Here is a 13,149-nt window from a genome sequence, read left to right as displayed (position 1 = left end):
GACAAAGTTGGCCGGTGCATTATGTTTGCAAACAATAAGTTAAGCACTTCACGTGACCCTTTTTGCTCAAAAGACCCCTGTGGTGGGGTGTACATTTATGATGAAGGTCAGTGTTAATAAAATGTGTATTATGATTTTCATACCTAAGAATCCCCCCATTGAGTTAGATTTGGTTGATGTTCGAGATCATTGTTGATGAAAATAGATGTAATCCTTCCATTTAATTTCTGAAAAGTAACCTAACTGCTCGATAACCAGTTTCAAGGGTGCATGTTTCCCTTTCCCAATCGCCTACCGGCCCAGGGATGTAATATAGGCCAATATGATTATCCTGCTTGTGTTAAAAGGCAATTAGTGTAAACAGGAAGAGCCATGGTGGCTTATTGGTTGGTATGCGAGTCATGACCAAAAAGTGGGGGTTCAACTACTACAGTTTGATCAACCTGGGCTGAATACTGTGGTGTGTCTTCGGACAAGAGACAGCTCCCGTGATTGCCTCGGCACTAAATAACCAATTTTATATTGCTGTGCCATAAAATGGCAAATTGAAACTGAATCAAACCTTTGCCCTCCCCCCCCCACCCCCACCCTCAACATTGCAATTTGATTTTTGGCCAGAAACAAGTGCTAGATGGAAAAGATTAATTTTGGAGTACTATTGGAATCATATTTGTCTTACATTCATAGTGCAGAAAATGCATTTAATTAAATAAAACATTGGTGGGGTATTATGTGCTATTTGTACTTTTGATAGATATTTTGTATTATATATATGGAAATAGTCCATTTTGAGGAAAGAATAAAGATAACATTAAATTACTTCAGCGCTGTTCCATGAAGATATGAAAAGAGATGGAGCGACTTAACCATATCAAAGAATGTGTTTTTAGGTTATTACTATAAACTGGGTTTACCTTTTTAATTGGGAATACCAATTTTCCTGAATGTCATGTTTACAGCTGAACATTTAAAGACTTGATGAGCCATTATTCTTCTTCAGAACCATTATTCTTCTTCAGAACCATTAGGACCACTTCCTTAATCCAAAATTTATTGACAGTGAAAATATATTTTCTAATTTAGGAAAAGCCTGTAACATTCAAACCCATAAAACTAAATGAATTCAGTGTTTTGCATCAATCTCTTAGGGACATTGATTATTTGTGCATTTTAATGTTGCTTGTAAAGAGAATAGATCAAATCAGAATCATTTTTCTCTTTATGGTCGCTTGGCAAGCACCGAATATAAAGTTAAGTATTTCTTATCTTATGCAGTGTATACATTTTTGGACATGCCAGTGTACCCTAGCACAATATTTGGTTATAATAACACCACTACTAATGCTCCACCCCTTTTTGGCTAAATTTAAATGGAATAGCCCTGAATGAAATTTTGTTGATGCTGTGCTTTAGATCGGTAAATCTGTATGCAAATTATTATTTAGGGATAAATTAAGATAGATTTTTGTTCATTCATACCATTGAAAATAGTGTGCCTTGCAGAATGGAAGATTGTCAGGATGCTATTGGTCACTTCCTTGTCTGAACTTATATACATGATAATGCTTTTTTACAATTTTATTCCTCTGACCTTCTGATGAAAGATTCATTTGCAACAATGCAGTGTATCTTAAAATTGGGGGAGGGGGGTAAATTTTGTATCCTACTTAATGTCTCTCCTGTATGCAAAATACATGTAAGAGTCGCGTTGTAATGATCATGCCTTTACATGTATGTTTTGTTGTTTATCTGGGTACTAACTGCTGCCAGTAAAACAGGTCACCATGACCTTTTCACTCTTTGGCAACTAATTTAGATTTCAGGTGCATACAACATGTGGGCAGGACAGACTTGGCATTTCAATGATTTGTTTAAAAATTGCACATGATTCCTTTGCTCATGTCTTATTGAAATTTAAAAATTCTTTATTTGTCAACATTTTACAATTCTACCTCCGAGTATAGTTCAATTTACGACCTTTGCTGCCTGATAGAAAATAAAATAAACAATTGTAAAATAGACCAAGAAGAACAGCAATTGGTCTGAATGGTGTAGGTTTTGGACGTGAATGTCTTTTATTATGCTAGATACATTTTTAATCTTGATTACATATTCTTAGCTCAGATGGAGAGAATTCAGTATAGCGATGACTAGTGAAATCTGATAGAAACTCACTGAAATTCAGTGAACGCTGTTCAGACATAGGATGAAATTCATTTTACATGAAGTAGTGCATCAAATAGTGGCATTAGTTATAAATGGGTCATTGTGTATGTCTTATCTTCTGAGACTCCTTAGGAGACTGGCCGCAAGACTGTTGTTTCTAGTTTTATGATATGAAACATTGGTGTCTGCAAGAGCACAAGATTTAACAAGTGGCATATTTAAAGAATAAGGTTTAGACATCGTTACATTATTACAATTGTCAGATAAATACCAAACTTGTAACAAATATATCAGAATGACAAATTTATATTTTTCACTGCATTACTTCTAATCATGTTTTCTTTTTATTCAGCAGTTTATGAAAACAAGACTGATGAAAGTTTTTGTTAAGAATTTTATGTGTGTATGTCAGGTTTTTAATGATGTGATAGGGTTCTATTTGTAGGCATAATGATAAACTGTCCGTATTGGTGTTTAACGAGTAACCAGGTTGATTTTTTAAAAATTGTCTCTAATGCATGTATGCGATGTTTTATTTGCATTTTTCAACCTTTAAATCATTTAATTACAACACATTTCTAATACTGTTGTTTGTTGTTGGCTTTATATATTAATGTTTAAATGACACTTTAAATATGAACTGTGATACCCATTGCTTTCTTAAGTCGGATTTGCACTGCAAATTCCAAAAATAAAGTAAGTTTAGCTGATTTAAACCGAAGCTCTTTATTATTGATCTACTGAAATTATCATAAAGCAAAAGATGGTAAATAAAAATTGCAAACTTTCCATTTGTCTAAATCTGATGTTAAATTTGTACAAGGCATTTGTTCCAACAAAACTTGTTTACTCCTAGTATGCATTTTGTTGATTGTTTTAGATTTTGCCGTAAAAGATAAAAGCCTTCCAGGCGATGTAAAATCTCTTACATTATTTCATTAAAAATTAAATCAAAACACAACCTTTGAAGAAAAAAAGTAAGGTTGTAATTGACATAATGGAAGGCTGTCTAATAAATTTTAGTCTTTACACACTAAACAGTAGTTAACAGTTTTCATCACTACATATATTTTTTATAACAAAACCTTTAGATCCCTACTTTGAGAATAGTTTTAAATGGTGTTTCAAAAAAGTAACATACATACAAAGTTATGTCCTGGTTTGTAAATATGAAATGATGATACAATTGTCCTTTTGGATGAATGCTTCAGTGACCTTTTTTCTGGGGATAAATTACCCTGAAATATGCTGTTGTACAGAAGTGACTACCTGAGTATATTTGTATTCAACCAGTAGTAAATTTCAAGTAATGTGACTTGGATGGGATTAAATATTATATACTTCCAACAAGAGCCAAAAATGGGTTTTAGATGGGCAGAATGTGGAATACTTACAAACATTAGGCCAGGCAAGTTTTTAATTGCATAATATTTCAACTTTCATCAGTCTAGTATCATCTGTTTTTTATATGTTTTGTTAGCCAATTAGCACTTCAGTTGTATTGTACATTAAAATAAGGAGTCAATATATATGATATTGGTTTAGATTTTTATCATAGATAAATTTTATAGTAAGCTTTCCTTAATGCCTGTCTATAATAAATGATGATAAGTTCTCTACTATACATTACCAGAGGTTGTCTATTAATATAGTTATAGTTTAGCCCCCTAATTGTTTGTCTCTTGAAATAGTATTTAACTTCAGATTATGTTAATATTTACGAGTCATACTTGTGAAAATAATTATTCATAGATTCATACATTTGATGGTTTTTTTTAATTATAATATGTTGTTGTTGCTGTTAATTGTAACTAGTTGATATCCAGTGATTTCTTTACATTCCTTTAATTGCATTCTTCCTTATGATGTGGAATCACATGACATAGAGTTTATATAATGATCTCATTGCTTTATAACATCTCTGTTGATACTTAGATTTTTATATTTGGAGTTTTATAGTTGTATTGAAATACATATGAAAAGACGGTACTAGATTGTCTGTACATAAAGCTCATTGTCAATAGTGCAGTTTACTTGTTCTTAATTAGATTATGTCCGTATCACTTTGTGCTAGCATCATTGCATATATAGAGCTTATTATTAGTAGATAAGTGAAATAAATTATGCAGATTTACACACATAAAATAGCACAAGAATTTCAGGAGATTCAGGGCACAATACAAGGAGGAAGATTTTGCTGAAGAGCTTCTTGGCTGACATAGTGATTTTTGAAATTCATTTGTTTTTATGATATATATTTATTCTATGTAGATGCTATTTTTCTGTACTTGATTAATTAGGCTTTGGGTTTTTGACATTCGAGAGTGACGAAAGCATAGAGCAGTTGTGTGGCGAACACTATGTCGAAGTTAATGGCAAGAAGGTTAACTACCACCTTAATACTACATTCTTTGTTTGATGCAGCCACCTCATTGTCAGAAATCAGCCCTCTCTATGAATTTATGTACAAATTTGGTCAACATTTAAAAGCATACATATTTGAAGTACACCATGCCTGTCATCATTCTAAATTACAGTTCAAAATGCAGTTTTTATATATATATTTTCATGGGTACCAGAGAAAGCTTGTTTCTTTTGGGTTGGTGGTTCTTTCCAGGGGTTTTACAGGGTGTGTCCTCTTCCAGTTATACTGGCTGCCAACAACATATATTTATTTTAGATTAATGTATTTTTTTAACTGAACAGAACTACCCTTTTAATTGAAAGACGTGATCTTTTTCCCATTTTTTTCACCCCATAAATTGTAGCAGACCAATTAATTACGTGCTCATCTGGTGCCAAAAGGATGGCATTAATTGTAATCTGGCTACCAGTCATTATTGAAAATTGCAAGTTTGTCTTGATAGATAATAAATCGTTTGTTGACTTGTTTTGAACTGGTCTGTTTACTTGTGCATTTTATATACCGTATATACTTGCTTATAAGACGAGTACAGCTGCAAGATGCACAGACCCAGATATGTCATTGCATCTTATGCCAGCAGATCTGAGTCTGTGCAGTTTGTTAGGAGTAATTAGTAGAATAAACACGATAGACCCTGTTCTGCAGGCACATTATGGTATGGCAGATCAGGATCTTTGTTTGCAGTTGGACTCAACTTGAAAGCGAGTCCATACATTAGATCTTGTCATGCTCCCCATCACTTAGTGAATGGACGACACAAGTAATTGTGACAGTACATAATGCATATACCACATAAATAAGAGAGAGCTGGTTTCTGAGAGATGCAACTTGACAGCTCAATTTGGGCTTGAATTATTATATTATGCTGTTTGGTAAAAGAGAAGAACAATACCTAGTTGAATCGTATCAGAGTTAAAAATTTTATTCTCAATTTGCCTTTTTCCAATAAAGATAATTGTGTCGACAATCATATATTCTGAAAGTTGCATGCACATGTTTTTTAGTAGATAATTTGCTGATCATTAAGTCTTGGTGCTGAAAAATTGGAAATATCATCCTAGCTGTGATTTGTTTTTGTTTTTTTAATATATTATAGATTATAACATTTTAAAAATTTCAGTCTGTAAAAATTTTAATTTATATTGTTAAAGATACCAGTATTTAATTTTTGAAAACCCTGCTGGTTTCAAAAGCGCTTATTTTTGTGTTGCCTAATATTACATCATTTCAGGCCCATCCCATCCCCCACCCCCCATCCTAGTTCATTTTAGTCTGAACTGTTAAATCTTATTTTCCATCCTTAATGCAAGAAAATTACTTTTATGGCACCCATACAACAAAAGTCAAGATTAAATAATGTTAAACTTTATTTTAAACTGCTGGCATGCAAAAAGATGCACTTCTTACCAGATAATCAAAAGACTATCGATTTCATAGGCTGTCAGAAATTTCTGATTTTGTTAGCTTGAGCACCAATTGAGAAAACATGGTTGATTAATATAGTGGATAGAAAATGCTAAGAAAACATGAAAATGAAATCCTCATTCAGACTGCTGCTGCATTTATTTCTGTACTTGCATACAAGGAGTAAATCATTTATGTGAGGATGAAGAATTCTAATCTTTTTACAGAAGGTTCTTGGCAGAACAGCTTACAGTATTTGTTTGAATTATCTTAAAAAGAAATGGGTGAGGGTATTTATGACTCGCATTTTCTTTTTTTAAAAATGATTCCACCATTTTTACCTGGTAGGGCACATGAACTACACTTTTTCCTTTCCTGGAATGAACAATGTTCTGGGGGGGGGGGATCGTGTTGCATACATTGTTTTGAAACTTCATACAGGGTGCATTTGTTCATTCATTCGCTGTAACTGATGTTATTATTCAGCAATATCCAAGGTGGTTTGAATGACCTACTTTTTACATTTCTGCAAGAATTTCAATAAAATCTGCGAGATAATTTGATGTGGAACAAGAAGTTACATAAACACCCTGAGAGTTGTCTTGTCTTGAACATCATTGCTTGCTTCAAATAAAGTACATTACTAAGACTTACTTTCCTCCAGTTATCAGGTTAGATTTTTGTATTGTGGATCTTTCATTTAGATGAGGTTTAGCCTAGCATAACATACATTCAATAACCTTAACACCATATGTATGGTCAACTCCCACATTTTTCAAAAGTGTTTGAAAGACTGCTGTCCTATTGCTTTGATTTATTTACTTGACAGCAAGGAACTATCTAATGGGAGTGGGGGAGTTTAGCTTGTTGGCACATCTAGATATTATTGATATTTCCAATTGTTCAGTCAAATCTTTTGATAGAAGTACATGTAGCTGTCTTATAAAAATGATGAGCATGATTTTCTCAATTGTTATCTGGTAATTCTAAAATCTATTTAATACCTTCCTGGTAGCTGAATTGTATGAATATTAAAGTGCAGTGTATATTCAAGTTTACTTTAGTTACGTTTAATACTTGCGTAGAAGTCTGGTCGAACTGCAAGCGACATAGACCCTGATTGGGTTTTGCATAATGCATAGTAAATGATGCTTGTTCTGCTGATTAGGTCTAACAAACTATAGATCAAGATTTTCTGGCACATTATGCAGTAGCAGATCTGGGTCTATGCAGTTTGCAGTTGAATTGGACTGATACAAGAATATATATTATTGTATGTACATCTGATCTCATATTAAAAAATTTATATCAGTTACATCTGATTTCGTATTATGAAATCTGCATAGTTCGCTGAAATAAGCTTGTGTCGTACCCTTCCGAGATAACTATTGAGAAATATTGTACATACCTCATCTGACTTAAACCATTTAGTGACATGTGGATCCATCATGTTCAGTGTTTCTTGTTTTAACATTTAAATCACAGAAAGTCATTTTTCCTGTCATAGATTTTCCTCACAAGAAACATGTAATGTTCTTTATGCTTTTGTGACATAAAATTAATTCCTTTTATTTATTTGTACTTGCAGAAGTTTTCTAGTATTCTTGGAAACTTTTTGTAATTCATAGAAAATTCTACATGTCACTGAATGGCTTTTTATGAATGTGCACTAGGTTTGGGAACCAAATGATGCATTCGTCGGTCTTGCTTCCATTTACATCCCCAGAAGCTTGTGTTCTTAGCTTGACATCAGTTTTAAGCTTACGGGGAATTATACATCTGTCTTGTTGCAGACTGGTTACCCCCATGTTACATAGATTGCAACCTATGTGTAATTATAAGTATCTTCATGGCAACCTCAAATACTCTTTGTCCTGGTTTGAAGGCTCAGTGTAATCAAATGCTCTTCAAGCAGAGTACAGTAGAACTCTAGGTCTCGCTTATTTCAGGTTACATGTAATAGAATAACACAGGGTTAATACAAATTTTCGTTAATTGGCATTCGACTGGGATGTCACAGCTATGGCCAGTATTCTGCATATTCAGTCAAGATGGTACATGCTATATTTCATTTTACCAATAGACAGTACAAACCCAGTTCCATTATAATTGGGATTTTCTTATCAGTAAGATCTCCTAGTGTGACATCGTGCTCTGTTAACTGTTAGGTTTGCCAAATTACAGCTTTCGTATTACTGACAGTGAAACATGACACATGGAATCTGTCGTTACTAATAACTCTTCCAGAGATGAGATGCAAGGCTTTAATTGATTGGTTAACGAAAATTTATCAACCAGGAATCCCAAAGTTGACCAGAACATGATCCTTAGTCTGTGCCTGTCAGGTTTTAATTATGCCTAACACAGGTCTGTATTGTTATTCAAAGTAAAGAACAAACTTTAGTCCACAATATTTGCATGATAAAATGCATAGTGTTCGAAAAATGCCAAGTACCTCAAATGAATTCCATTACAACTGACCATTGGAGAACGGCATTGCCAAAACTATTTTAAAAGTTCTTAGCTTACTCTGTTGCTTTTGTTTAGAAGTTCCTAAAGTTTTAGATCACAAACAAATCCAAATGTTTTTAAAATAAAATTGCATCATCATTACATAGCTCCCAGCCATTTTTGATTATGCTGAATTCTTTTTTTATTTTTATAGGGTCATTTTTAGGGAAAATTCTGAATATGTTGGCAGAAATTTTAATAAGGATTTTATGGGATAAGATATATAGCCAAAGTTGTTCTACATGGATATTGGTAGATAAAAAGTATTTCATCTCCATTGTCTTAGACTGGTACATATAAATCAATCTTGTGAAGAAAAAAATGTTACCCACTTAAAATAAGATTATTATTATGCCACTTTTGTCCATGTGTAATATAGTGTGTACCATTAGTCAAATGCAGTAGAGCTGTTAACATCCTAGTCAGAACTGAAAATCACTATTTGGTCTTTATGCACAGAACCCATTGACTTGGGGGCTGTAGAATAGGCAGGTGCTGCCATGGCCAAGAAATCTGTGTGCTGGACTTTCAGTTGAAAGAATCCAAATTTTAATATTTTTTTTAAAAATGGATCAGTCCAGGTCAGCTAATGTATTGTGACCTTGAGCAAAGCATTTTACTCCAGTTGTTTCTGCACTAAATAACCTACTTGTGTTGTTGTGCCATACAGAGTGAAACCATACCAACTTTTATCCTGTGATATAGAAGCATCAGTATTCTGAGAAGATGAGAAATGTACCATGATGCATGTAAAATTTGGCTCCTTTATGAAGTAAACAATAACAAGTAAATTACAATGTATCATGGTAATTACAGCCATAGTTTTACAGTAAAGTGAGCCTTATGCACAGTGTAGTGACTTAAGGCAAATACGCAGATCTTGGCAATTTATGAAATGCTTAGCACATACATTGTGCAGATGTAATCAGTAAGTTTACAGCATGACTTAAAGACCTGTAGTTCTGCTGCACAAGTCAGTGTAATGTCACTTCACATGTAACTATATCATCTTTGTTTTTATGTTTACCTTCATACATGTTTCCTACACAAGAAAAGCATCTTGGTTTCCAAACTAATGCAGTTAAAATACCCATGAAAATTGTTATAAATTGCATTCATTGGGATAAAGGGTTTATCTCACCAGGCAGACAAAAAATTTTTTTTAGCCTAAATATACATGAATTTCTAGTTATTCTATCAGACAAAAAATAATTTTTTTCAGCCTAAATTTACATGAATTTCTAGTTATTCTATCACACATTAAATTTTTGTTTAAAGAATTCTTAAAGCTTGTTTACTTTGTTCAGACAAATTCTTTATATGAAAAAGTAATAGGCATTTTTTCTCTACATTCATGACCAGATGGCCAAGTCAATGTCATTGTTGAATTATAGATATTTTTTTTTTTAAATTTCATATACTTTGTCCTTGCTATAAAGGTCATCAATGGGGCATGTAGACACTGACCTTTATTTGCAGTTAAACTGTATCAAGGTCTTAGAAGTGCGGTGGGATACCAGGAAAAGAACCTTGTAGCCTAACATATTGTATTACTCTCTTTTAAGTCGAGAGCAGCTGCAAACTGCACAGACCCAGATCTGTCAGATGGGATCTTTGTTGTTTGTAGTTTGTCTCGACTTGTAAGCTGTTGTAAAGGTAGATTTGATAGCCAAACAAAGAACTTTTAATACTTTGTGTAAGTTTTTATGGTACGGTTCCAAAAAATTAAGGGAAAGTCAAATATTGTACTACCTTTACTGGACTCAGTAGTTAATAGCCTCATGTTTCAAGAAAATGGTTCCTTGATCTCTGCCTGCCTGTATTCTTGTAATGATTCATTTGTACACATGCACACACACACATTTCAGCTATATAGCTTCAGGTTGGAATATCACATTCAAGTGATAGTACTATATTCCTGGACTTTTCTCATATTTGGAATCTTTTTTTTTTTTTGAGGGGTGGGGTGAGAGATTGGTCATTGTGTCATACAGTTTGCATGACCTCTAGCAGTGTCACATCAGTGGTAACAGTCATGTACACTCATTGTTGGTAAAGTACAGGTAAGGTTTATAAATAAATTGATAGTTTTATGAAGTGGTTGTATATTACGAGTTGAGACATCCTGAGATGAATATTGGTAATAAGATTGTCTGTCTGGTAGAGGTATACCCTGTATCCATGTCCCTTACAAACTTTGAGATGAAACTTAAAAATGCATGACACTGGAACACACAGGATTGAAATTTGTGCGGTTACTGTTGTGGATTTTAATATGAAAACTGAAATGACCTATCACATCAACTGTGAGCCTTGTTATTTTTGTCATTTTTTTGAGTAAACTCTTTGGAAATAAGCATTTATTTGAATTTTTCAGCTGATATATTTTAAATATCTTTAAATTGAAGGTAGCTACAGCAAATTTTTTAAAATAAACAAACATTCAAAATTCAGATAAAGTTTAAGAATTCTGCTTTATTTTTTGAACACTGCCTGGTTCAGAAAAATGTAACTGTCACTTTACAACTGCAATCCCATGTGTTCGTATGTTACTTTAGATGACAATTTCATCAAATTAAACCAAAAAAATTGTTGGGTTCTACTTTTATATAGTGGAAAGTAAGTCTAAGGAGCCCACATCTTTCACATATCTTTCTAGCTAGTTCTTCCAGTGTCCTTAACAAGATAGTGTGTGTATTTATGTGTAAAACTTAACAATGTAAGAATCTGGTAGTGTTACGGCTTTTGATTCACTGTGGTTGCTGGAATAATTTATCTCCATAGTCAAGTTATACCTGCTTATATTATTCATGATTTCCATTCATTGTACACCATGTGATTTAATGTTGTTTACATTAATCAAGTGTTACTTAAAATTTTAGACATATAATAAGCAATAGTTAAGATATAGTTTTATTAGTTGCACTTTAAGTTAAATATGTTTAGAATGTTTTAGATAAATATAAGTATATAGTAGTTAGATAAACATAAGTATATAGTACTGTAGTTACATATTTTATTTCATACACCTATTTTTATGGAAAGACAGTTGGTATATAATTCTTAAATAATGATTAGATTTTAAGTTAATTTTAATTTAATTGTTATTTGTTACATTTTTATTGACAAGAGTTAAATATTAGTATTTTAAAATAATGAATCCTGAATAATGAGCCTTGTGACATGAACATGCTTTGTTTTGGATAGGTTGAATGTAAGAGAGCTGAGCCTCGTGAAGGGAGAAGAGGTGGTGCCCCAGGAGGAATGGGTATGCCTCCAGGTCAGTATGACCAGGGGCCGCCAATGGGGCAAGGTGGTTGGCCCCCTGAAGGAGGATGGAATCAGGCCCCTCCCCCAGGGGCTCCAGGTCCCATGCAAGGGGGTCCAGGTGGCCCACCCCCAGGGCAGCCAATGGGTGGATACCAAGATGGTTATCAGCAGCAGGGAGGCTGGGGACAACCACCTCAACAACAGGCATCAGGTAAGGAGCTACTCTGAACATTGGTGCTCTGTGTGGGGATAATCACTGGTATTACACTCAAGAAGTTTACTGTACATGCTCATGTGTCATTGTCTAGTGTAAAGTGTTGCTGAGTGTTGTCTAGTGTAAAGTGTTGCTGAATGTTGTCTAGTAACATGCAGGTGTTATTTTGCATAGTTGACTAAATTGACCTATCGCCACTTGTCAATCATGATGATTAATTAACCAGCCAGCAAGTGTAAATTAGATACACTTCCAGGCATTGTTTATGCCTGCCATTTTCCTCTGACAAGCTGCTTGTGGCAATAAGGAATTGATTATGATAAGTATTTACAATTTTTGCAATGATTTGTTGATTTCTCAGTCGAGAAGGGTGAAAAGCAGTCAGTGGGAAACTTGTCATTCTGACTGTCGATATCCTGACCATCTAAATGGAAGAATTAGATTTAATCCTTTCTTGAAACATAGACAGAACTTAAATGGATAAAGTCTTTTTTGTGGTTGCATGTACGATCAGCTGAAAATGGAAACGCTTGATGGCAATATCAACATGTTTGTTTCCATAAAAGTATGTAGAATAACATGTCCCGTCGATGGCTTGAAGGAAAAAGAAAAGAATTGACATTGAAAGATATATGTAAAAATAAAAGTTTCTAGAATATGGATGGAGATGCACCTGCTCTCCCCAACTTTCGGGCTTTGATGTATATTTTTCATGTGTAGGAAGCACTGAACCCCAGACTTCATTATTTTAAAGTTTGAAAATGTACACTTTAATGTTGACTTGTCCCAAAAACAATGATTTATTGTCGCGATCTTTCAGACACTTGAGTGAATCTTTACTTTCTCAGTGGGTTGAAGGAGATGTGGGGATACAAAAATTTAATAATAACGAAACACAAAAACAATGGTTTCGTATGTGGGAGGTCATGGGTTTGAACATGGCCGAGTCATACCAAAAACTTACAAAAATGGTACTAACAGCTGCCTCGCTTGGCGCTCAGCATTAAGAGGTTAGTGTTAGGACTTGTTGGCCTGGTGTCAGGATAATGTGACTGAGTGGGGCATGATGCCCCAGTGCAAAACATCACTATAAACTGTCATACTGCAGACATCGTAACGATATGACTGATTTTTTTTTTTAAAGCTACATTAAAATTCT

At 33.8% G+C, this 13,149-nt stretch overlaps 1 protein-coding gene across 5 annotated transcripts in view; it reads left to right on the top strand.

Moving 5' to 3' along the window:
• Positions 1-13,149, top strand: part of LOC149801499 (uncharacterized) — a 63,334-nt gene that overhangs the window by 25,798 nt on the left and 24,387 nt on the right. For all 5 annotated transcript variants that reach the window (XM_089955671.1, XM_089955672.1, XM_089955674.1 and 2 more), the window contains 2 exons: positions 4,467-4,549; positions 11,714-11,987. In XM_089955671.1, coding sequence (XP_089811797.1) covers positions 4,467-4,549; positions 11,714-11,987 — 357 coding nt within the window. The remainder of the gene's footprint in view (positions 1-4,466; positions 4,550-11,713; positions 11,988-13,149) is intronic.

Source organism: Sinohyriopsis cumingii, chromosome 4, assembly GCF_028554795.1.
Source record: "Sinohyriopsis cumingii isolate HCF-2022 chromosome 4, ASM2855479v2, whole genome shotgun sequence".
NCBI classification, from domain to species: Eukaryota; Metazoa; Mollusca; class Bivalvia; order Unionida; family Unionidae; genus Sinohyriopsis; species Sinohyriopsis cumingii.
The sequence above is the reverse complement of the archived record's forward strand: the minus strand, read 5'-3'. Positions and strand labels throughout refer to the sequence as shown.